Source organism: Aotus nancymaae, unplaced genomic scaffold (genome assembly GCF_030222135.1).
Source record: "Aotus nancymaae isolate 86718 unplaced genomic scaffold, 86718_ANA_hifiasm-v0.15.2.pri h1tg000053l, whole genome shotgun sequence".
NCBI lineage: Eukaryota > Metazoa > Chordata > Mammalia > Primates > Aotidae > Aotus > Aotus nancymaae.
Window position 1 is genome coordinate 32,093,787 of NW_026988467.1, and position 27,214 is coordinate 32,121,000.

General features: G+C 39.7%; 1 protein-coding gene across 1 annotated transcript in view; it reads right to left on the reverse strand.

Moving 5' to 3' along the window:
* The window catches only part of PSMB2 (proteasome 20S subunit beta 2), a 37,190-nt gene extending 16,527 nt beyond the window's left edge, over window positions 1-20,663 (reverse strand). The window contains exons 1-3 of the mRNA XM_012439903.3: window positions 20,458-20,663; window positions 15,591-15,713; window positions 11,187-11,257 (exon numbers count right to left, since the gene is read on the reverse strand). Coding sequence (XP_012295326.1) covers window positions 11,187-11,257; window positions 15,591-15,713; window positions 20,458-20,548 — 285 coding nt within the window. The 5' untranslated portion in view covers window positions 20,549-20,663. The remainder of the gene's footprint in view (window positions 1-11,186; window positions 11,258-15,590; window positions 15,714-20,457) is intronic.
* Between the last annotated feature and the right edge of the window lie 6,551 nt (window positions 20,664-27,214).

Here is a 27,214-nt window from a genome sequence, read left to right on the forward strand (position 1 = left end):
AACCAATTTTTTCCCTTTTTCTTTTCCTTGCCTTAGGTCACTCTCTGAAAGTAGATTTGGTATACCTGTTTGATGCTGGCAGATCCAAAATAAAAATATAAAAATTGTCGGCCGGGCGCAGTGGCTCACGCCTGTAATCCTAGCACTTTGGGAGGCCGAGGCGGGTGGATCACAAGGTCAAGAAATCGAGACCATCCTGGTCAACATGGCGAAACCCCGTCTCTACTAAAAATACAAAAAATTAGCTGGGCACGGTGGCGTGTGCCTGTAGTCCCAGCTACTTAGGAGGCTGAGGCAGGAGAATTGCCTGAACCCAGGAGGCGGAGGTTGCGGTGAGCCGAGATCGCGCCATTGCACTCCAGCCTGGGTAACAAGAGCGAAACTCTGTCTCAAAAAAAAAAAAAAAAAAAAAATATTGTCTCTGTTTTCCTTTAATAATAATTAGCTCACGTTCAAATGTTACTGGTAAAAACTCATATAATGGTTGAGTTCTTGAACTTAAGTTTAGGAATGTTACTGCATTTACAACCAGTATTTTAAACTTTAAAAGAAAAATATCTTTTAAATTACTCCTTGGATAAACTCTGCTTTTAAATGCCATAAGTCATATAAGATAGGCATGTACTTTTGTGACAAAGCAATGAAAATCAAATGTGGCTTTATCACCTTACAGTTGTATTACTTGAGATAGGCCACAAGGAGCCTTGACTGCCAGATCGACTGCTAGATCTGTAATGTGAAGGACAGTACTGGCTGTCTGACAGAGCTATGGGGAATTACTCACTTGTGTTAAAGTTCCTGGAAGAAGACTTGCTAAGTAGTAGGTGCCCAATACAACTGAATTTTATGACCAAAAATTTTTGAAATATTGTGTATATTTCAATTTTTAATTAAACTAGATTTTAAAGGTCTCCTCAGTAATTCCAAAGTTACTATAAATTTTACTTCTCTAAAGCTATCAATGACTACAAGTTTGATTGGTTTTCCTGTTAAAGTTGTAACTTACCATAATGAGAAGTTTAGAAATTTAACAAGTTGAAATGCAACATGGCACAGATGCCTTATTATACCAAATAGTTAACACAGTATTTGTTTTCTACATTAATTTTACTTGCTAATCAAAAATACTGCTTCCCCCCAAATAACATCAAAATAAAATTGCTGATTGTGCAATGATAAAACCAACACCATGTTTGCAACAAGGCCACTTCAATTCTTTTTTTCATGAGCTGGCAGTTTCCAGAAAAATTTAAGATTCCATATACCTTTAAGTCAGTTTTTAAAAACCTCAAATGCAGAAGCCATGCTTTGCTACAGGCTTGCACACTACAAGGCATATATTAAGTTGTACATGCTAAGCATGCCCATGAATATCTAATCTACAAATTCTGAACATCAAAGCTGATTCATCTCTCTGAGTTAATAAATAAGATGGTCTTCTGGAAAAGAGTATTTAGGACTATATATGATGGTACATTTGTAGATGTCCATAGAGTACTAAGGAAATCCTGAGGAAAAGACCATTTAGGAGCCTCTCTATTAGAACACTGTTCCCCATTAATACCCCAGGTCCAACAAAAGTTATTGCTACAGCTTTAACTGATCTGGAGGTCCCTCACTGGTCTCCCCACTTCCTTCATTCTTTCCCCAAATGCTCCATCAAAGAACAGTCAACGAGCTAATGACCTTACCAACCTCATCTGATCATGCTAACTCCCTCTTAGCCAACAGACTTCCAGAGAGGCCCACTGCTTGAATTTATTTGTTTAGAGACAGAGCAAGGCTAGAGTGCAGTGGTACAATCTTGGCTCCTTAAAACTTCTGCCTCCTGGGTTCAAGAGATTCTCCTACCTCAGCCTCCTGAGTAGCTAGGATTACAGACAACTGCCACCATGCCCAACTAATTTTTGTATTTTTAGTAGAGATGGGGTTTCACCATGCTGGCCAGGCTGGTCTTGAACTCCTGACCTCAGGTGGTCCACCTGCCTCAGCCTCCCAAAGTGCTGGGATTACAGGTGTGAGCCACTGTGACCGGCTGACTTTAGATTATTGATTTTATGTATGTAGTATAATATATATGTGTGTGTGTGTGTGTAATTTGTTTTTAAACAGTAGAGCCCTATTTTGTACACAGTATCCACCACAGATAAACTTAGGAGGCGGTCCAGAGAAGTATTTACCCCTCCCCTGACTATTGTTAACAAATCACTGTGCCTAACCTAACATACTCTCAAACACCTTGGTCTGTGGTTTCTGTTTGCCCTTTTGTTTCATCTTTGCCTTAATGACAGCAAGTCTCAGGTTAGGCTCAGGCTAGGCTCTGTGCATCCAGAGTACCCTGTGTATATGGCACTTGTCACTCTGCAGTAACCCCATTTCCCCATCTGAAGGCCCACATTTAGGTTTGTACCTTTGTTTCCTCAGCCCCACGGACAATGCAGGTTGGAGACTGGCTGAATGATTATTAGCAGATACAGAACATCATGGCTATAAGAAACCGCATCTGTTAGGAGGCGTCAGAAAAGGAAGTGTAGAATTCTGATGGATTATTTCAGTTTACAAAAACTCAGAGACTATTATCTCCTTTCTTCTTTCCAATGTAGTTAATCCTATATGCTCTGTTGTCTACATTCAAAAGCAATGGTAATTCTGGCCCTTTTTTTTTCATTTTTAGGTTAAAAAGTAGTATGTTTTCCTGCTCTTTTAGTCTTCTTTTTCATTTTCTTATTCCTTTTTATGAAATAACAGATAAACATAAAAGTGTATAAAATAGGCTGAGCGCAGTAGCTCACACCTATAATCCCAGCACTTTGGGAGGCCAGGGCAGGCAGATCACGAGATTGGGAGTTTGAGACCAGCGTGGCCAACATGGTGAAACTCCATCTCTACTAAAAATACAAAAATTAGCCAGGTGTGGTGGCACATGCTTGGAGTCCTAGCTATTTGGGAGGCTGAGACAGGAGAATCGCTTGAACCCAGGAGGCGGAGGTTGCAGTGAGCCTAGAAAGTGCCATTGCACTCCAGCCTAGGTGACAGAGCGAGACTATGTCTCAAAAAGAATTTTTTAAAAGCATAAAATATACATGGTATAGCTAACGAATATAGTAAATATACATGTAAGGACTTCTCAGGTCAAGAAACAGAAAAATCAACTTTTCCCCTTGTGAAAAGTACTGCTCTTCATTTTAGATAACTGTTTTTTGGGAGAGTAAAGAAAACCTCATGAGGTTGTTGGGATCAGCCAGTAAATTCATATTCCTACATGATCTTGGGCCACGGCAAGTAAAAAGAGTCACCAAGAGCCAGGATATTTTGTGCGTTTGTATCTGTGAGTATGTGTGCCGGGCGTGGTGGTGCGTGCCTGTAGTCCCAACTACTTGGGAGGTTGAGGCTGGAGGATCTCTTGAGTCCAGGAGTTCTGGGCTGTAGTGCAGGATGCCCATCAGGTGTCTGCACTAAGTTCAGCAACAATATGGTGACCTCCCAGGAGCGGGGAACCACCAGGTTGCCTAAGGAGGGGTGAACTGGCCCAGGTCAGAAACGGAGCAGGTCAAAACTCCCGTGATTAGTAGTGGGATCACGCCTGTGAACAGCCACTGCACTCCAGCCTGGGCAACATAGTGAGACCCCCTTCTCTAAAAAATAAAAAACGAGTACGTGTGAGGGCATGTCCACATCTATGCCTACCCAGGCTGGGGCAACTGATTTAAAGCAATCTTAAAAGTTGGGGGTAAATCTGCACTTCTAATAGTAAATATTTTAAAAACAAACGCACATTCTTACTAAGCAGACATAGCACTCTACTCCTCTAGGCTTAAATCAAACCTTAATAGGAAAGCAAAAAATTTTAAGACACGAGTATTAAAACAATACAAATCTAGACCAAGTACATATACTGCTTCACTCCCATTGTGCATAGGAAAGATGCTTTAAGTGAAAAGTTGGCATTATGGGGTTGCAAAATTCCAGCCATCCAATAGGCTTATTCCATTCAACCAGAACAAGGGTTCTCTGTGCTCGCAGCAGGCATCCAACAGGGTAGCACATATATGCTCTCTGAGTGAGAAAGCAACACCTTCTCACATACAACCCCCTGGAGAGAGAAAGGGAAGGGGAGGGGGAGGACTTTACACCTGCAAACTCCTAACTCTATCAGCTAGGGCTGGGAAAAACAGCACTTAAAAAAGAAAGAAAGAAAGAAAAAAACATTTCCTGATAAAGCCAGTAACTTTCAAAGAATCTTCCCAAGCTATTTTTTTTAGGAGCCTAGTGAGTATAATGATTCAACAGCCAGTCTTTGTCTTCCTAATGGACTTAGTCAAGTCCTAATAAATGCATAAGCATACTGCTTCAAAGGGCAGCTGTCAGAGTTCTTACTCCTCTTGGTAGAAAAACACTATATACACAAAGTGTTGTCATATTAATTAAGACACCTCAATTTCAAGGCACATCTGTCTCTGGGCATTTGGATAATCAAAATGACCGCTAAAAATAGAACAGCAGTGTCTCCAATGGGACCAACATGAGCCACCCCCATTCCTAAGAGCCTCCTGAGAGATGTGACCTGGGATACACGTTTTGCAAAACCAAACTGAATATCCATCTAAATGTAGCCACATGTTTCCAGTTTTTATTTTAAGTCCTGTTAAGGCTGGGAGACAAAAGTAATGAACAGACACATAACTCTTGGCCTATAGTGAAAATCCAGAGTTACCTCACTAGCTGACTAAGGTTTGGTAGGGAAGAAAACCGCTCCCCAGGTCTAAAAGGGCTGCTGCTTGCACTGAAAGTCCAGGAGCTGCATAATGAACATCTTGGTTTTGGTTTTTGTTTTGTATTTTTGAATTTCCCCATCACCAAAAGTAAGCCAGCTCTGTCAAGATGCCCAGGCTGCATGGCAGCGGTGTCAAAGGCTGCCACTTGCTCCAAGGCACTGCCATCTGCAGCAGCACAACATTTTGTCTCTGGAAAATAAACACATCTGCCTTTGCCAGTGTCCTCCCACTGTGCCGCCCATCTGGAGCAGGTGAGCTGAAGGCAAGCCTCGGCATGGGTGAGACAGGGGCAAGTAGAGAAGATGAGGCCCCGAGGGAGACGGCACATGGAGGAAGAAGGCAGTGCTGCGTCATGTCACATCCTGCTAACCACATTTGCCAAAAAGCATGTGAAATTACCCTTGTTAGTGATATTTCAATCACATGGTGTATATAGGGGACAAGACTTACAAAGTCAGGGTTTCACCTGGGCCATCTGTTCACATGACCTCACTGATACCAATAAACAGATGTCTTTGTGCCAGCCACCTAAGGCATGAGGAGAATTCTCGTGGTCAGAATAGAAGGCTCAAAGCAACAGTAATCTTCTAGGACAGGAGCACACTATACATGCCTACTACTAACCAGACCAAACACCCTCAAATTAAGGCCAGAGTGTGGGGATAAGCCTTGGTCACTGCTGGAAATGACTAAGACCTGAAATTCTTTCCTACATATTCTTTCCCTTTCACAAAAAAATTCAAGTCTGGTTATGGTCTTGACATGAGATCTTTAAACTATGCTATGTGGGGACTGGAAGAAACCCTAAAAACCATCCAATCAAATGCTTTCTTCCAAGGTTTTCAACAAACTCACAGCACTGCTAGCATTAAATCTCCTATTGCAGGGCTCTTCGGTGGTAAGGGAACAATGAAGGCACCTTTTCAAATAAAACCTTACCTAGAATTCCTATCTATCAAATAGATAAAAGCCGAGTTGAGCTATATGAGGCAGAACTAAAGTGTTGCACACTTGGCCAGGCGCGGTGGCTCATGCTTATCATCCTAGGACTTTGGGAGGCCGAGGTGGGTGGATCACTTGAGGTCAGGAGTTTGAGACCAGCTTGGCCAACGTGGTGAAAACCCATCTCTACGAAAAATACAAAAATTAGCCAGGCATGGTGATGGGTTTCTGTAATCCCAGCTACTCAGGAGGCTGAGGCAAGAGAATAGCTTGAACCCAGAAGGTGGAGGTTGCAGTGAGCTGAGATTGCACCACTGCACTCCAGGTTGGGTGACAGAGCAAGACTCTACCTCAAAAAAAAAAAAAAAAAAGTGTGGCACAGTGGTCTTCCTTGGTGAGTATCCTGAAGCAGCTTCACCGAATAAAGTCTGAAAACCACTACATCAGGCTGGATATCTTTTCAACTCATTATTTCTATTGTTTACTTGCTAAGCATTACAAGTAAATAGATAAAAAGGTAAATGACCAAAGGCTCATGAAACACTTCAGAAAAAATTCTATGAAAACTCTTTGGCCAGTGAGTAGCAGCAGTGAAACTTGAAGATTACACATCATGGAGGCCAGCATCCTACTCTAAGCCTTGCCATAAAATTTCACGTTCCCAAGGACACCAGATTTGCCTGGTTTACACCTCTCTCTCTGTCTGTTAAATGGAGATAATTTTAGGCCATTCAGATGGCCTATACCAAATATGTCATATAATTCATTTTAAGTAAGAAATAGCCCCTTAATTCATCATTCTCTAACATTAGTCAAACTGTAAGCAAGCAATCCTTTTCTTTTTTTTTTTTTTTTTTGAGACAGAGTCTTGCTCTGTAACCCAGGCTGGAGTACAGTGATGCTATCTTGGCTCACTGCAACCTCTACCTTCTGGGTTTAAGCTATTCTCCTGCCTCAGCCTCCTGAGTAACTAGGATTACAGGTGTGTGCCATCATATCTGAGTATTTGTATTTTTAGTAGAGATGGAGTTTTACCATGTTGGTCAGGCTGGTCTTGAGCTCCTGGGCTAAAGTGATCCACCCATGTCGGCCTCCCAAAATGCTGTGATTACACACATGACCCACCATTCCTGGCCTAACCAAGCAAGCCTTGAGCATAGTATAAGCCCTTTTTCTGCCCTTTGGGGTCTAACCAACAAGAGATCATCTTAAATGTACACATGCATTTAAATGATTAAAATGAAGTCTTCTGAATTTTTCCCCCATCTGTCTTTTATCATCTTCTGATGATTTCATGCCTTTAATTCCTATAAGAATTAACATTCATTTATTAAGAATACTTCTTCCAATATTCCATTAAGAATTCCCTTCCAGTGTATAAATGCATTATTAACATTCTCAGCAGAATATATAAACCTAGCTGGATGACACTTATTCAGCAAACACTTATTGAAAACCTACAACAGACACATTTTCATAACTTATCTATACAATACTATGCATGATTTTGACATTTTAACAAAACTGAACATTTCATGTTTCCCTAAATGCACAAACATACTTGTACTTCAGTCCAATAATTAATAAAGAAGATAGCATAAAACAGTTTGACATTTGAAGCTGGAATCTTAACTTACCCTTTTACATACTATATATGTGCTTTGAAAATATATATAAGAGAAGTACTTAACATCCTTGTAAGTAAAATGGGGTCATAATACATTTTATGGTGTCATAATAAGGATACTTAAAAACAGATACATATGTAAGTATTTACAATAGCACTGCCCAAGAGAACTTCTATGATGATGGATATGTTCCACATCTGTGATGTCTAACACAGCAGCTGTTAGCCACATGTGGCTATTGGGTACCTGAAATGTGGCTGTGACTGAGGAACTGAATTTTTTTTAAAAAAGAAACAAAAGTTTCTTTAGCACTCAGGCAAAGTCCACCAGGAGATTTTCCTCTGAAAACGGAATTTTTAATTTTATTTAATTTAAATGTAAATACCCACATATGGCTAGTTGGCTATCATACTGAACTCTGTAGACCTAAAAAAATTCTAGCACGTAATATATATTCAATGTTATTTTACTTCTATTTTCCCTATCAATACCAGCATGGTGGCTTGGTGTCTGTAGTCCCAGCGACTTGGGAGGGTGAAGTGGGAGTATCACTTGAGCCCGGGAGGTTGAAGCTGTGCCATCTCTTAGGTGACAGAGCAAGATCCTAACTCAAAAAAAAAAAAAACCACAACAAGCAATCCCCCATAAAAAACTAACTTATAGCCATTAAACTGCTTCTTCAATAAAACAGCAATAGCAGCATAAAAACAAAAGTGGGCTGGGCATGGTGACTCATGCCTGTAATCCCAGCACTTTGGGAAGCCAAAGTGGGAGGACTGCTTGAGCCCAGGAGCTCGAGACCAGCTTGGCAACATGGAGAAATCCCATCTTTACAAAAAATTAACCAGGCATAGTGGCATGCACCTACAGTCCCAGCTGCCAGGGAGGCTGAGTTGGGAGGATCATTTGAGCCTGCAAGGTCAAGGGGCTGCAGTGAGCTGTGATCACACCACTGTACTCCAGCCTAGACGACAGAGTGAGATCATGTCTCAAAAAAAAAAAGTGATTTATTCATCAGTTATATGTGACATACATGTGCTAAGTAAGAGCTTTGCATTATTACCTCATAACTTTTTGAAGTTGGCGCTATCATTTTATAAGTAGAAAAATTAAGCTTAGAATTTGTCCAAAGACATCCTGCTACTAAGTCAGTAAGCAAATATTCAAACCAGGTAGTCCAATTCCAGAGACTATGCTCTTAACCACAATACTAAATTGCCTATATTTTAATGAACCAGTTTATGTAAGACTCAATATATATTCGGTGGTAATAGATGTCCTCCCAACTAAACAACCACACATATACAGAGCAAATTAGAAATCAGACAATTTGAGCTACAGACACAAAAGTTATACATGGTAACTGGCAGACCCAAAATGACTCACATCTGTCAACTGGCGTGACCATGTAAATATACCAAATTTGGTGATTCTGAACTTATTAGGAACACTGACAAACTATCGTCTCTCTTCCCAGAATAAAATGACTAAAATATAAATTCATACTTTAGAACTCAGAATCTATTTTGATAGGGAGATGGGGGAGCAGAGATTGGACCTATTGTAGAAGCACAGGCAGAGGTAGTCAGTATTTACGAGAGCCCTATGTCACTGTCTACAAGGGATATTTGTTTGTTAAGACATCAAACATTTCTGCTAGGAGAAGATTAAACCGGATTCACTTCATTTGCATGAAGCACACTGACACTCTTATCTCAATTCTAAAAAGGAGCTTAATTCACTTAATGTCTGCAATATTTATGACAGTATTTATTGTGCCCAAAGCTGGAATTCTTATTCCAATTCTGCTTGATAAGTCAGAGGAACATTGTACATGGCAAGCTATGGAATGCTGAACACTAGAGGAACTTCTGGGTGACAGGAAAGCTAATATCTGACCCATTTTCCTTTCTCAAGGAAGCGTGAACAAGAAAAGACCATTTGGTGACTATGACCTTGGAAGAGAAAAATAAATAAATAAATACATTTTGTTTTTTAAAGAAAAGACTACTGATCTTTCACCCAGGTCAAAACAATGTATGTAAATTTGCCTCCTCCTCTCAATCCTACGTGTCTCTAGCTTCTCTTCAGACTTCATGATCCCTCAGATTGTACAAGCTCTTGATCAAAGCTAGTACTGAGAGGTACTATTTATTGAGAAATTATCAGTCCAAGATGATTAGGCACTAGAAAATAAACTGCTTTGTAGATCTGCAGTAAGTAACAAAAAAAAAAAACTTATTTTAAGCAAGTACAGATGAAAATTCAAGCTATAATAAAAATATGAACAGCACCAGTGTTCTAGAAATACTGCTGAAGAACCAAAGAGCTGACCTTAAGGCAGAACAGCCAAATAATTATGGTACCATTATTTTAGCTTTGTCTGACCTGCTGTGTGACTTGGAGCTAGTCCCTTTGCCATTTTATGCCTTTCTCTTCATCTCAGTGATAGAAAATTAACTACTATCTTTCTCAGTGGAATAGTGAGTAGATTAAATTATTAAGCAAAATGCTTTGGGCAAAAGTCATATGAATGCTAAATATTATGATTTACAAGCATTCATTTTCCTGGCACTCCTGTGGGGTTAGGAAGTTATCTCCATTTCATAGATGAGTAAACAGGCACAGGGGGTGAGATCACATGGTTAAGCTCTATTTATTTAGTCCCTGTGAGAAGGGAATAACACACACCTTAAGCAACCATATGAACTTTCCTAGCACATCCTACATAATCTTTAATGCATTCAATCCTTAACATAGTGCTGCATCTTTTGAGATGGAGTCTCACACCGTCACCCAGGCTGGAGTGCAGTGGTGTGATCTCCGCTCACCGCAACCTCCGCCTCCTGGGTTCAAGTGATTCTTGTGCCTCAGCCACCCAAGTAGCTTGGATTACAGGCACCTGGCCCATGCCTGGCTAATTTTTGTATTTTTAGTAGAGATGGGGTTTTACCATGTGGGCCAGGCTGGTCTCGAACTCCTGACCTCATAATCCGCCCTCCTTGGCCTCCCAAAGTGCTGGGATTACAGGCATGAGCCACCGTGCCCAGCCTGACAATGGAATATTTTTCAATGTTAAAAAGAAATGAGCTATTAAGCCATGAAAAGACATGGGGGGACCTTAAATGTGTATTACCAAATAAAAGAAGCCAATCTGAAAAGGCTGCATAATCCATGATTCCAACCACATGACATGATGGGAAAGGCAAACTATAGAGAAAGTAAAAAGATAAGTGGTTGTCGGGAGTTGAGGGGATTGAGAAAATGAGTAAGTAGAGTACAAAGGATTTTTAGGGCAGTGAAAATACTCTGTATCCTGTAACAGTAGACACATGATTATACATTTGTCCACACTCATAATAAGCACAACAACAATAGTGAACCCTAATATAAACTATGGACATTGGGTGATTACTGTCAATGTAGGCTTATCATTTGTGACAAATGTACCACCCTGGTGGAAGATGCTGACAATGGAGAATGCTATACATATGGGTGAGGGGGAGTGTGGGAAATCTTTATACTTCCTCTCAATTTTGCTGTGAACCTAACACTGCTCTAAAAAATAGTTTTTAGGAAAAAAAAAAAGGTTAGGTTGTCACAGGGCTTCATATTGGTGTGTCCCAACCAATTCTCTGGAATGAATATTTGCCCTTTGAGCTGTAATTATTAATAACAACTGTGCACAAAGACAGTTGGACTGAAGAATGAACAAGTAGCAATGGGAAGGATTCTGGAAGGCCAAAAAAGGGTAAATATACAACTCATGTATAATGAGAATATAAAAGAAGCAGAAAGGATTTTTCTGCTCTTATCTAACAATGTCTGATGTATCACGTACCCGACTCCGGAGACAGTCAGCCAGGTTTCGGCGTGTGAAGTTAGCTGCTGCGGTGGGAGACAATTCATATCCTGGTAGAAGAGACAAAGAGTCATACTTAAAGTAAAACAGAAGGAATAACAGTGCCCCAAATTATTCACTACCCCTGCTCTTTTTTTTAAAATTTTTTTTTTTTTTTTTTACCCCTGCTCTTAAAATCCACCATCTTTTGTACACTCAGAGTACACAAAGCCCATAGACTGAGGGGTACATTCCTCCTCTAGTCCCTTTCCTCATGCAACAGCTGTGAAATAGCTGGTTAGTACTGACAGCAATTCTTGGCCACAAACAGAAGCAGTTTTATAGTGGAATGAAACTTGTAGCCTTGCTTAAACTATTCATCCATCAACATACTGTAGTTTCTGCCATAGAAGGAAAGGGGCACAAATACACAGGTAGTGGGAAAAAAAAAGACGTCTTAGATGCCAATTTTTTAAAAGTTTATTTTAAAAAGGATATTGGGGCCAGGCACAGTGGCTCATGCCTATAATCCTAGAGCTTTGAGAAGCCAAGGTGGGCAGATTGCTTGAGCCCAGAAGTTTGAGACTAGCCTGGGCAACTTAATAAGACCTGATCTCTATAAAATATTTTTTAAAAATCGCCAGGCATGGTAATACATGCCTGTAGTCCCAGCTACTCAGGAGGCTGAGTGGGGAGGATCACTTGACCCCAGGGGTTCAAAGCTGCAGTCAATTGTGATTGGGCCACTGCACTCCAGCGTAGGTGACAGAGCAAAACTCTGTCTCTAAAAAAATGAAAAAGGATATTGGGAAAAGAAAGGCCAGAAATTAGGACTACCTCAGAGTCATCCCTTATTAAAAAAAGATTTTAAATGTAACTTTATTAAGAAGTATGACTTTCAAAAGTACAAGCCCCGGGGGGCAAGGGGGGGAACATTTCCATCATTCTGCAATATTTTTAAAAATAGAGTATCTCAAGTGTTAAAACTTCAAAAATAAAAGTTGTCATACCAACAAAGGTACAACCCAGAGGAATAACATCAGGTGTGCATGTAATAATGCATTCACTTTGGAGCTTAATCCCCCTGTAAATTAGGACCAGTGCCAAAAGGCACAAGAATGATCCATAACTCAGTGGACCCACACAGAAAATGTCAGTATGGAAAGACACACAGCAATGTGGTTAAGTAATTGCTTACAACATTTCAAATACCACTGTTAAATTAGGAGAGATTTAGATCAAAATTCTAACAAATATTTATTGAGCAGCAAATACATTTCAGGGTCTATGCTGTCTTTTCACAAGTATTATTGTACTTTAGCCTCACAAGTCTATTACTTCATATTAAATCATAATGAAAGCAACCCTTGGCCAAGCACAGTGGCTCATGTCTGTAATCACAGCACTTTGGGAAATTGGGGCAAGCAGATTGCTTGAACCCAGGAGATTAAGACTATTTTGGGCAACAAGATGAAACCCCATCTCTACTAAATATATAAAAATTAGCCAGGGGTGGTGGTGTGCACCTGTTTTCCCAGCTACTTGGGAGGCTTAGGTGGGAGGATCACCTGAGCCTGGAAAGTCAAGGCTGCAATAAGCCATGATTGTGCTACTGCACTCCAGCCTAGGCAACAGGAGTGAGACTCTGTCTCAAAAAATAAAAAATAACAAGAGGCCAGGCACAGTGGCTCACACCTGTAATCCCAGCACTCTGGGAGGCCCAGGTAGGTGAATCACTTGAGGATTTTAACACCGGCCTGGCCACCATAGCGAAACTCTGTCTCTACTAAAAATACAAAAAATTAGCCAGGCTTGGTGGTGTATGTCTGTAATTCCAGCTACTCGGGAGGCTGAAGCATGAGAATCACTTGAGCCCAGGAGTAAGAAGTTGCAGTGAGCTGAAACTGCACCATTGCCCTCCAACCTGAGTGACAGAAATTCTGAGACCATGCCTCAAAAAAAAAAAAAAAAAAAAAAAACAACCCGGACAAATGGGAATACTATTCATTTCTTTACCTAAACCCCTAAACACAACTAATGATCTGATCATTATCCTAAAGATTATCTGCATATAGATTTTCTCTTTCTTTCCCTTATTTTGGCCCAGTTCTTTAACTTACATAAGAATTATGATATAGAGTTACATACACAAAACTGTACTTGACAGGTAATTTTAGGATTTTTAAGGGCAATTTTAACCAAATATGTTCTGTGCACTTACTTTAGACCCTAAAACTCAAGTAATAAACAACTCTTGCTACTCTTGTTCACTCTTCTCCCTGTCTCAGGACAGCCAGTGAAATAATACTGTACCTACTGGACTTCAGAAGCATTACTGACATACTTTATTTGTTATGGAGGCAAAAAGTGGAACCACTGGAAAAAAAAACAAAATTCTTGAAATATTCTAAACCTGCATAAACCTAAGTACCATGTGCATTATGTTCCTGAATGTAGGGACTAAGCCTTATTCATCTTTGAATTCTCTGCAATATTAAGCAGAATGCTTACTATAGAATAGGCTCTTAAAAATATTTATGGAATTGAATACAAATGCTAAATCCACTACCCAAAAAAACTATGTGAATAGATCTTTAGGCATTTTACACATGCAAATAGTCAAATTAAGTTCCTTCACAGTATTATTATACCAGTGCAGTGTATAACGTTGTTATTGAACTGTGAAGTAAGTGGAAATAAGGTTTTCTCTGCCAGAACACCACTACAAACGTTCCTGGATCAGAGGCCTAGTGGCTAGTATTGTTTGATAGGAAGGCTTTCCCAGTGGATAAGAGTTTTTTAGCCCCAGAGAGAGCTTAAAAAATACTTCACAATAGTCCTAATTATCTCTCTAGATGGGAACCTATCAGAGAGTAAGGTAAAACCCTTTTATGGCATAGTAAATACCTACAGTTAGTTACACAATGCTTTAAGTTTACAAAGCATTTTCATTTGTATTATTCATTAGTATTATTAGAATTCATTTTAGAGATAAGGAAAATAAAGGCCCAGAGAAGACAAATGATTTATCACATAGAAAATAGTAAAGCCAAGGTTTACCTAGGTTTTTTGACTCTTGAGATTCAGATTTTTTTGTTTGTTTTGAGACAGGGTCTCACTCTGTCGCACAGGCTGGAATGCAGTGGCACAGTCATGGATCACTGTAACCTTGAACTCTTGGGCTCAAGCGATCTCCCCACTTCAGCTTCCTGAGTAGCTGGGACTATAGGCGTGTACTACTGCACCCACCTATTTTTTCTTTTTTATAGAGTCAGGGTCTTTCTTTGTTGCCTTGGCTGGTCTCAAACTCCTGACCTCATGTGATCTTCCTGTTTCAGCCTCTCAAAGTGCTGGGATTACAGGTATAAACCTCTCTGCCTGGCCAGATTCAGATACTTTTAAACTCAAAATCACATCCTCTGAAATATCTAACACTTAAAAAGTCTGATACTACCATCCCTACCTCTAACATGGTGTTAGTTTTTTTTTTTGGCGGGGGGTTGATTTAAAAATTTTTTTTTAGACACAGAGTCTTGCTGCCTCCCAGAGTGCAGTGGCACAATCATAATTCACTGCAGCCTCAACCTTCTGAGCTCAAATGAGCTTCCTGCCTCAGCCTCCTAAGTAGCTAGGACTACAGGTGCATGCCACCACACTCAGCTAATTAAAAATTTTTTTTTGTAGAGATGACATGTCACTATGTTGCTCAGGCTAGTCTTAAACTCCCGGGCTCAAGTGATCCTCCTGCCTGGGCCTCCCAAATTGCTGGGATTACAGGTGTGAACCACCACACCAGGCCAATGGTGTTAGTTTTATCTACCAACTATCAAATGTCCAACTATCAGTGTTACAATAGTTCTCTGCTCTAGCATTATTGTAGGAAATCTTTTAAGATCGGAAGAATTAGAATATTTAGGGTAGAGACAACTTTTTAAAACATAGAAAACTCAAATGAAAATATAACTACATAAGTCTTAAAGAATATTATTTTTCAATTCAAATTTAAAGACAAACAAATTGTTACAGGCTAAATTTTGTCCTCTAAAAATGTGCATGTTGAAGTCTTAATCCCTAGTATTTCAGAATGTGTCTGTATTTGGAAAAGGGATCCTTAAGAGATTATTAAATTAAAATGAGTTCCTAATCCAATATAACTGGTATTCTTAGAAGAGGAAATTTAGACACAGTACAGAGGGAAAATCATGTGAAGACACAGGGAGAAGATGGCCATCTGCAAGTCAAGGAGAGAAGCCTCAGAAATCAACCCTGCAAACACCTTAATCTTTGACTTCTAACATCCAGAAGTGTAAGAAAATACATTTCTGTTGTTTAAGCCACCCACTCTATGACTCTATAATGGCAGCCCTAGTAAACTAATATGCCAACCAAAGCTCTCTTACCCACCATTTCGCATCTTATAAAGTTGCACGTTTTTCTGAATATATTCTGCAAACTGTACAGTGTCTCCAGCCTCTCCAACACACAGGAGTAATATTTTTTCACTCATCTTAAACATCTTGTCATGATCTGCTCAAAGAAAAAAAACTGTTAGAAATTGCCTTAACAGAAATTGACTGTCGTTATCTATGCAACCATAAACAGGTTTATTAATTACTACAGTTGGCCTTCCATATCTGTGGATTCTGAATCCACAATTCAACCAACTATGGATCAAAATTATTCAGAAAAAAAAAATGGATGCTTTCATATATCCTGAACATGTACTGACTTTTTTTCTGGTCATTATTCCCTAAACAATACAATATAACGACTATTTACATAGCATTCATGTCATATTAAGTATTATAAATAATCTAGAGATAATTTAAAATACACAGGAGTATCTACATATGTAATATGCTATAGATTTGGGTATCTGCAGAGATTCTGGAACCAATCCCCACAGATACCAGTGATGACTGTATATTGAATAATTTCACTAATCATTGCTTTTAGAAGATTTTAATAGGTAATGGTATCAATTTATCTCTTCCACTCTTCATGTTAAAGCATCAACATATTGTGTAGTGTCAATTTCAGTTGGAGAATATACATGAAAGCCACCAATTGAAAATACAATTTAAAGTATTTAAACACATTTGAAATGCAAGGAACAGAACAAAAGAAACTGAAGGAATCCAACCAATGGCGATTATCTTTAGGCTCATGATAACAAAGCCCTAAAATGTTTCTACAACTACAAATGTTAGTTATTTGTAGCTGTACAAAAGCATATATGGAAAGGACTGATGCCACAATTAAAATTAAGGAACCATCTCAAGAAACAACAGAAAATCAACGGAGAATATATATATATATATATATATTTTTTTTTTTGCTGGGGGAACGGGTCTTGCTCTGTCGCCAGGCTGGAGTGCAGTGGCGCAATCTCGGCTCACTGCAACCTCCGCCTCCTGGGTTCAAGCGATTCTTCCACCTTAGCCTCCCGAGTAGCTGGGACCACAGGTGCGTGCCACCATGCCTAGCTAATTTATTTATTTATTTATTTATTTTTATTTTTAGTAGAGACGGGGTTTCACCATGTTGACCAGGATGGTCTCGATCTCTTGACCTCGTGATCCGCCCACCTCGGCCTCCCAAAGTGCTGGGATTACAGGTGCGAGCCACAGCACCTGGCCAATCAACTGAGAATATTATTCTCTTTAAAAAATAAACCAATTTCATTTCCAAAAAGAGAAAAGAAAAATGATTGCCAAAGCAAAAATTCTAGTGAATATTTTGCTGGTAAGCTAGTTAAAATACCTCACAAAAATCCTAATACTCTAATCTTATCTAGCTGAACCAGACTCATTCAGATTAGATTGATAAATATTCAGGTTACAGTTATTGCCTAAGGAAGAAAACTCCACATTCAGTCTGCAGCTTCCGAAAAGACCTAAATCTTCCTATCTCACTCTCACTTTCACTTTTCATTTTTCAAATAGTGCTGAATAATCTTCCCTGGGAGACATGTTTCCTGTTTTAAAGCTTCTGAAAGGTCAAAATCCCTTAATAGGATTTAAAGAACAAAATGCTACTGTCAAATACTTTACAACTGTTTCAGAGTTGTAGATACCAGTAATATGGCTCCTTAGACTTGGGGGTAAACACACAAAATGCACCTGTAGATCGTATCAAATTGCCTCAAAACTCCTAAACAAACACACTTTTATTTGTTATACAGCCTACAGATTTAAAGACTGTTAGTTTGTGAACTTGTTAATAGAAGAAAAACTTGTTATATTATCTATGCAAAGAAAAAGGAGCAGAAGGGTATATTCTAAATGCCTGCCAGTGGTAAGAGTATGGGCAGTTTTTATTTCCTTCTTTTTGCTTATCAGTATTTCCTAACACTTCTATACTTAACATGCCTCATTTTATAAGAAAACATTATTCAATAAGTTTGCATGGAGCTTGTTTACAAAGAACTTACGTCACACTTAGAAGAAAGGCTAAAATTCTAGGCAGTAACCTCTTCAATTTTGAAATTAGCTTAATACAAGACCAAAAATGTTTTTTAAACACTGAGTATGTCCAATGAGTAGCAGAGGCAACATATTTAATAGAAATACAAGAGAAAGATACTAAGAGACCCCTGAGTGGAACAGGAAACTGCCTGTGTAGCTCTGGAGAATTTAAGATTCTTGACAAGGAACTTACAAGAGCCACATACATGAAACAAATGGACAACAAAATGAACAACATTAGCATGTCATACTGTGGAAAACCAACAGGACTAGAATCCAAGAGACCTGGTTATGATGTGGACTTGGGACTCCGAACTTCAGCAAATTACTTGTCCTTTCTAAGCCCCAGTTTTCAGATGTGTGAAATGTTATTTCCAAATGTGTGAAATGTTAATATCACTTACCCCTGTCTAACTCACAATTGAGGAAAAACTAATGAATTCTATACATGTCCACTATTATGATACTCAGTGTTAGATAATGTAGTTCAGATTATACATGCTACAGGAATTCAGAAAAGAGAGAATTCTGTGTGGTCTGGAGTACTCCGAGTAACTTAAAAGCAATTTTACATAGGCCAAAAGAAAAGAGGCATGCAATGCAGCATTTAAGCAAACCAAAAGTTGTAACACTTAATAAGCTGGCAATTCTCAGGAAATGTCTATAGTATCAAAATGTTTTTACAAAGTGACATACTGGACAACTGATTGGAAGTTGTATTATCATTTTATACTTGGAGAAAAGGAGTCCCAAAAGGTTACTGATTTTCAGCATTCTTGCCTACTCTAAACAAGCTCCATTATGAAATGGTTAGAAAAAAGTCATCATAAAACACTAAAATTTCTATCATAATTTTTTTAATACCAGAAAAGACTATAGGAAAAATTAGAATGTGCGGAGTGCAATTATTTCCAACTATTTTTCAAGAACTAAGTCACATTCATCTTTCTCCCATACCATAGTGATATTTCTTTTATTAATCTTCAGATTTGCTCTTGAACTCATTAATTTAAAAACCAACCTAATACTAACTAGTAATACTTTTTTTATCATATAAAATCATCTTGCAGTATTTATTTCCTTGTTTTCTTAATATCTTGGACTCTTCTATGTGTTAAAAGTAATATACTGCATTCCCTATAATGGCTAGAAGTACTGTGTACATAAGTAGGCTTAAAGCACATTCTACTTTTCAGTGTGATTTCACATACATTATTGGGATGAGACAAAAGACCTGTGAAGGTAATGATTATTGTTCTACCTAGACACAACTTAATGCTAAAATCATTTGGCTTTAGTATTCAAACTAATGGACAAATTTACTCTTAAAACAAATTCACTTCTTTGGAAGGTGTGGCTTACAAACAAAACTTCTACAAACTAATCATAGAATTGCATAAAGTATCAGGTGCTGTGTTAAGCGATTTACATTAATTCATTTAACATTTTGAGATAGGCGTTATTACATCACCACCTTATAGATGTTAGTTCTGAGGCAGAGAGTTTGAGAAATTTGCTTAAGGTTACAAGTGGTAGAACCTGGGTTCAACCTATACAGTCTGAGTCCAGATATTTTGCCCAGAACTACTATACTATACTATACTGTCTCTCTATAGTAAATTACTGAATACATAATTTTAAGATTTTGGTTGTTTTTCTGCAGAATCTAAGTTTGTTTTCCTAATTGATCAAAGACTTTTACTGTTCAAAAAGGATTAAGCTTTGGTTCCGATGACTTAATGTTCATTTGACCAATACGTTTGGGAACCTATGCGTACTTAGTATTATTAAGTACCTGTCTAGTGCGAAGCATTTACGCATAACTCATTTACTCAATCCTCCCAACAAGTTTGAGAGTTTCGTACTGCCAATCTAAAAGATGAGGCAATCTGGGCACTGCGAAATAACTTATACAAAGTGATAAGGCAAATAAATGGCAGGGCTCTAATCTCCTAACTCCATTAACTACTTAAATATAAGGAAAACCTGGCAGCCATTGCCCTGGAAAACTGGAAAAGAAGAATCGGGAGTCACGGGAAGATACGGGCAGCCGAAGGGAAATGCCAAGCTTCTGGTCCCACAGTCTCACTTTCCCCGGGATCCACCTTATGCTGCCGACAAACTAACCTCATTACTAGCAACAACGGGAAATTTATCAGAGATTCGGAAATCTAGAGAGCCAAGTTCTGGACAGGCGCTTAAACACTTATAAACTGATTCCCTTTAGGCAACTCTCACCAAGCAAGAAACATTTAGCGAAGGCCAGAGCAGAGCACTGACCTAGAAGTCCTGGAGGAGCAAATGCCAGGGCCCCAGACTTGCCTGCCTGTTTTTTCCGTTATTTTGAAAAAATAATAATAATAAGGCCGGGCGCGGTGGCTCACACCTGTAATCTCAACACTTTGGGAGGCCGAGACGGGCGGATCACCTGAGGTCGGGAGTTCGAGACCAGGCTGACCAACATGGAGAAACCCCTGTCTCTACTAATGATACGAAAATTAGCCGGGGGTGGTGGCTCATGCCTGTAATCCCAGCTACTCGGGAGGCTGAGGCACGAGAATCGCTTGAACCCGGGACGCGGAGGTTGCAGTAAGCCGAGATCGCGCCACTGCACTCCTGCCAGGGCAACAAGAGCGAAACTCCATCTCAAAAAAAAATACAAAAAAAAAACGTAAGTACGGGCAGGGCAGGCCGGCATCGGCATCCACCTCTCAGATCCTCCCTGGTACTCATTCAACCCCCGACAAACTCCCTCTGGCCGCCCGACACCCAGGCCTGGCCGGGCCTCCCCTGCTTCCTCTCACCGTCCTTCATCTGGACAATATTGCTGGCGGCCACCCGATCGGAGGCGACAAGAACATAGTCGGGGCCTTGGATACCGATGAGGTACTCCATGGTGGCGGGAGGCCAGGGGCTCCAGGTCCGACAGAGAGCGAGCCTCACCAACTTCCCGGTCTCACCCGTGAGACAGCACCTCCGAGCTAAGCTTGGCGCGACGCCGGCCGCGCGACTTCCACGGCGCTCTCGGATGACGTACAACTGTCGCGAGAGGTTGGAAAGTGGGCGCGGCGCCGGGTGCCTTACGTCCCGTCCTTGTCTCTGGTGTCGTCCGAGTCTCCTCCGATGCCCGCTGTGTAGGTCACTTACCTTATGTGGCGCCCAGTTTCTCTGTCTACAGACTGGGATTTTTAAACTCGCTTTAGGATAAAATCACGCGGTGTATGTAAGGTGCGGAGCACTTGTGGGTGTCAAAAAGGCACAGGTACCCAGGCAACCGTTTCCCTACGTTACTCCGTAAAATCTCCCCAGAAAGTCCTTCACTGTAAGCCAGATTGGAGAAAAATTAACTTGAGGGGAACCTTACGTCCATCCTTAGCAAAAATAATGCATAGTTGGATTAAAGATATAATTATGGGCCAGACGCGGTGGCTCACGCCTGTAATCCCAACACTTTGGGAGGCCGACGCGGGCGGATCACCTGAGGTCGGGAGTTCGAGACCAGCCTGGTCAACATGGAGAAACCCCGTCTCCGCTAAAAATACAAAATTAGCCGGACGTGGTGGCGCGCGCCTGTAATCCCAGCTACTCGGGAGGCTGAGGCAGGAGAATTGCTTGAACCTGGAGGCGGAGGTTGCGGTGCGGTGAGCGGAGATCGCGCCGTTGCACTCCAGCCTGGGCAAGAAGAGCGAAACTCCGTCTCAAAAAAAAAAAAAAAAAAAAAGAATTATATCAAGCATATATATATGTACATGTATATATAGATATATATAGATATCTAAATATACATATATGCTTGTAATTTTTGGAGGAGATATGTTCCTAAGAGTGACAGGGAACCCAGATGCAATATAAGAAAAGACTTGACAGATTTGACTACATAAAATCACAAGTCTCTGTGATGAAAGTCATTCTCATGCTCAACGATAAATGTAAACTGGGGATGTTTCAACTGTAGAAATAATTACTATTGTGGACCTTATAGACAAAGGAGAAAAAAAGGAAAACGTTAATATCTATAACTTAAAAGACATTCCTACAAATCAATGGGCTGGGGGCAGGGTGGGGAGATAATACCATTTTAAAAAGACCAAAGACTAAGAAAATTCACAAAAGAAGCAATGTGAATGGCCAATAAACATGAAAAGATCCTCAACAACCTTGATGGTAATTAGAAAAATGAGAAATAAGAAACAAAGTATAAATTGGGAATAAGGTTCTAAGATGTACAACCATTTTGTAGAGAACAATTTTGGTATCTATTAAAAGTAAATGTGCATAACCTTTTAAATACGTCCAAAAGAAATGTTTGCACACAGTCCAAATATTTGTGTACAGAGATACTCAGCGTTGCCAGGCACAGTGGCTCATACCTGTAATCGCAGCACTTTGGGAGGCCAAGGCGGGCAGATCACGAGGTCAGGAGTTCAAGACCAGTCTGGCCAACATGGTGAAACCCCGTCTCTACTAAAAATACAAAAATTAGCTGGGTGTGGTGATGCACACGTATAATCCCAGCTACTGGGGAGGCTGAGGCAGGAGAATCGCTTGAAGCTAGGAGGCAGAGGTTGCTGAGAGCCGAGATCACACCATTGCACTCTGGGCAACAGAGCAAGACTCGGTCTCAAAAAAAAAAAAAAAAAAAGAGATATTCAGTGTTGCAGCACTACAACAAAAAAGAGGACCAACTTACATGTCTAAAAGTAGAGACATTGTTATATAAATTATGGTACAGTCACAGTGGAATATTATGCACCCATAAAAAGAATGAAATGAATCTAAATATACCTTATATTCCATGGCCCAAGATAGATTAAGTGAAAGTAAAAATGGTTTCCTATATGTAGCCTGATGCCATTTTGTTTAACAATGAATATTAGAATATGAATGGAAATACCTGTAAATACCTATTTACACTGTGTTCCAATGTCAAATTATATGCAGTTATTACCCTGGTGAGTGTGATTTGAAGGGAGGACTTTCACTTTTTATTTTATACATATTAATATTGTTTGAATGTTTTACAATGCTCATGTATTATTTGTATTTTTTCTAACAGAAAAAAACTCAGCCATCCCTTTATATCATGAAGCAATTCTGAAAAAAGGTTGAAATATTCCTTGACTGGGTTTCTGACATCCACAAATGAGTCTTCATACTAGCTTACTGAGAAATGGGAAAATAGTTGCAATTGTATCTCCAGACACAACTATGCAATTCGTTTGCCTCTGCAGAAATTGTAATACTTACTTTATTCTGAATGTTTCTTCCAGCTCCCTGCTCATAAAGGAACACGGAGCCTGAGGAGTTTGAGGCAGCCTATCAATCATGGGATGGATGCCAGGGGCAAGTGAGGTCATTAAGTCAACCATCCACTATGAACACAGCTGCATCCATCATTCTAGAAAGATAGATTCTTTTCTTAAATACCAGTAGGAGAGGGTGGGTCTCTCTCTCTCTCTCTCTCTCTCTCCCTCCCCCCCCCCACTTTCTTATTGTGTGTGATTGTGTGTTTTTTTAATTGCAAAAAGTATTTGGTTATACTATATATATATATATATATATATATACACATACACATATACACAAACAATATAGAAGAAATGAAGAGTTAAATGGCTCTCCTTCCACCAAAGGTAACCACTCACCAAATGTCTGTAGCCTTCCAGACCTTTCCTTTATACATACTAATATTAATTCATTCACAAATGCTGCAGAATTCTGAATTGGAAGATCTACAGTCTTTTTATTATTATTATTTTTAAGGACTGCCTTTTAAGCTGATTCATCCCTCTTTCTCTCCAGGCCTTTTTTTTTTTTTGAGACAAAATCCCGGGTTCAAGTGATCCTCCTGCGTCAGCCTCCCAAGTAGCTGAGACTACAGTCACATGACACCAAACCCAGCTCTCCCCAGGACTTTTCAAAATCCCCTTTAGCTAAGTTAGTACTAGAGCTGCCCTAATTTCTTGTTAGTATAGAAGAAAGTAGGTTTTCAAGACCTGCCTTGTGCTGTCTTACTAAGAATCAGGGAGAATTCCCTCCTCCAACTAAATCCTTAGAATAACTGAGTCTTAGAATTATAAAAAGTCTGTGGAGGTTCACAGAAGCAGCATGATGTAGCGAAAATATTTACAGGCAATAAATATTTTTGGCTTTGCAGGTCATACTCCCTCTGTAACAACTACTCAGTGATGCCATTATAGTGTGAAAGCAGCCATAGACAATACATTAACGAGAGCATGGCTATGTTCCAATAAAACTTTGCTTACAAAACAGGTAGGGGAAGGAGGACTTGGCTCATGGACCATAGTCTTCCTCCCTGATATAGTGGAAGGCTGTAAGTTAACACTTATGTGTTGTCGCAGCTCTACCTCTTTCAGCCTTGGTGCAAAATTCATTTAGCCTCCCTGAGCCTCAATTTTCTTCTTTATAAAAGAGGCATTCAGAAGAGAGGTTTACTTTGTGTTTCCCTTGAGATGGGACAAAGATGCAGATCTGGTTGTTGCGCATATTCTGCAAGTTTGGCAGAAATTTAATGAAGAATGACTGCAGTGTTTGGGGAACATGGCCGTAATGTGGAAGCTACCAACATTGCCAAGACTCCCAAGCCCAAACTTGAGATAAAAGCGTCGGTGTAGCCCACCCTTAAAAGACCCTGTGAGCTTAGACAATAGAATTGGGACAAGGGCAGACTGGAGATCAGAGGCACACCCCTAAACATTTAGGACAGTCACTGCACTGCATACTGTTGATACCCTGCCCTTACTCCCTTTACCTACCTGGGCACCCATTTCCAGCTGTTATAAATGTTGGTTGATAACAACTCACAACTCCCCTTTTCTTGAGAGAATTTCCCTCAGCCAAACAGGAGTCCCCCTTGCCTAGGAGGCTGTTTGCCAATACCTACCCCTTGCCAATGATTGATTGACTGACACAGGGATAAAAGATCCATTCACTGAATTTAAGTGGGCTACAGTTTGTCCTCCAGAGTCTCCCTGTGGGATCAGTCTAAAGCTGGTCTCCAGCCAAGATCAAGTTCTGGCTTAGCTTTTCCTCCCTCCCCTATCTTGCTTCCTAACTCGCTTCTCCTGAGAGCACTTCCCCAATTAATGACTTGGACTAGCACTCTCATTTTGGTTCACTTCTAGGGAACTCGAGCTAAAAACATTTGGCACCAGAAGTGAGCCTAGAAAGCAGTCTCCAAGGGATTCTGGAGCAGGATCACTTACTGGCTGGAGGATGATGAGGACACCAATGCTGGCAGTAGAAAGAATATTGACAGTTCCCAACCTTCTGTAACAGTGCTACAGCAGATGGAAGCTCAGACTTTCACCTGTGTTTAAATGGGATGGGTTACAGTGGAAAGTATGCAGTAGCTGGAAAACTCTTGGACACTTGAGAAATATGAGAAAAACAGTAATTGTCTGGACCAAGGAATTGGGTGGCTATTGCTGAGTGCCACTGATTCATTAAAGACAGAAAGTGAAGGTTGGGCACAGTGGCTCACAAACGTTATCCCACCACTTTGGGAGGCCAAGGCAGAAGGATCGCTTGAGGCCAGGAGTTCAAGACCAGCCTGGGAACATAGCAAGCTCACGCCTCTAAAAAAAAAAAAAAAAAAAAAAATTAACCTGGTGTGGTACATGCCTAGCTACTACTACTTGGGAGGCTGAGGCAGGAGGTTTGAGGTTACAGTGAGCTAGGATTGTGCTACTGTACTCCAGCCTGGGCAACAGAAAGACTCTGTTTTAAATGAAGGGGGAACAGGGGAGACAAGGGGGAAGGAAAGAGAAAGAGAGAAATTTGTATGTCTTTAAGAGATAATTGTTTAAGGCAAAAACAATATATTGTAGAATTTATAGTATATTTTGAAGTGAAATGTAGGATAACAAAAGCACAAAGGCCAGGAGGGGAGGAATTGTAATACACGGCTGTAAAGTACTCATACAGTACATGAAGTAGTATAACATTACTTGAAGGTAGTCAGTGAAAGACATATGCAATAAACCGCAAACATAGTAAAATACTACTACAAAGGGTTGTAGCTAATGTGTCAACAGAAAACAAAATGGAACAATATACTCAATCTGAAAGAAGACAAAAAAGAAAGAAAAGAAAAAGTATAAGAGACAAATAGAAAACAAATAGCAAGATGGTAGATTTAAATCCAATGATAACAGTAATCACATAAACATAAGTGGTCCAAACACCTCAATTGAAAGGCAGAAATTGTCAGATAAGATGAAAAAGGAAGACCCAGCTATATGCTGTCTACTAGATACCCTCTGTAAACATAAAGACACACAAAGACTTGTACACAAATATTCATAACAGCTTTGTTTGTCATAGTAAAACACTGGAAAAGACAGAGAAAGAGAGTCATGCCTATCAACAGCATAACACATTGTGATATCCATGCAATGGAATACTACTCAGCAATAAAAATGAATGAACTATTGTGCACAGCAGTATAGATAAGCCTCTATTATACTGAGTGAAGAAAAGAGACAAAAATCACTGTATGATTTCATTTATATAAAATTCTAGAAATGCAAACTAATCCATAATGACAGAAAGGATCTGTGATTGCCAGGGGATGGAAGAGGAAGAGAGGGATCAGATGAAGGGATACAGTAGACATGAGGAACTTTTGGAGGATGATGGATATGTTCATTATCTTGATAATGGTTATGGCTTCATAGGTGTATACATATGTCAAAATATTGTACATGCATATTATTGTATGTTAATTATATCTCAATAAAACTATTTTGAAAACAATACTGTACTAGGGGATTAACAGAAATTGATGCCACCCTGAAATATGTGAAGGAGTCAGTAGTGGTGGGTGTCCCATCATAACTCTGTTTAAATGACCAATCTGCCTCATGTAAGATGAGATGGCTTATTACAAATAATAGCCCCCGTTACATCTACTGTGTTAGATTTGGTATTACTAGAGCAGAATAATGCAATCTTAGGTACATAGTCTGCAGCTATTGATCTAATAATGCATTATTTCTGAGTCATTTAAGGAGAATCAGAAGCAGTTTGCATTCACATGGAATAAACAGTATATATCCATGGTATTGCCTCTAGGCTATATTAATTCTCCTACAGCACAGTGGTCCATGCTCTTGTAGAATTCAATTCATTGACTGAAAGCCAAATCAACTCAAATGACTGAAATGTGACCCCCTCTAGGCATTTCAAATTGCTAAAAATAAGACAGTAAATGTATGAACTGGGAGCTGATATGTTTAATTACTTGATGCTACCCAAAGAAATTACTGTTGGTAAAGGTAGAGACCTACAGTAAAAGAGATACTAGATGCTAAAGAAAATGCTTTAGCAGATCCTCAGCTAACAGGCTGCCATATCTAGATTCCTTAAGCAAGAACATCTTATAAAATAGAAAAACAAATTTATAAGAGGTTTAGAGATTACATCATAGGGGCACAAAATCTAGTCCCTGATTTCATACTGTACATGCATTAACAGCCCAGGTAAAAGGAACAATTTACATATAAGCTGAAAGAAAACACAACCTAGCTATCTAAGGTA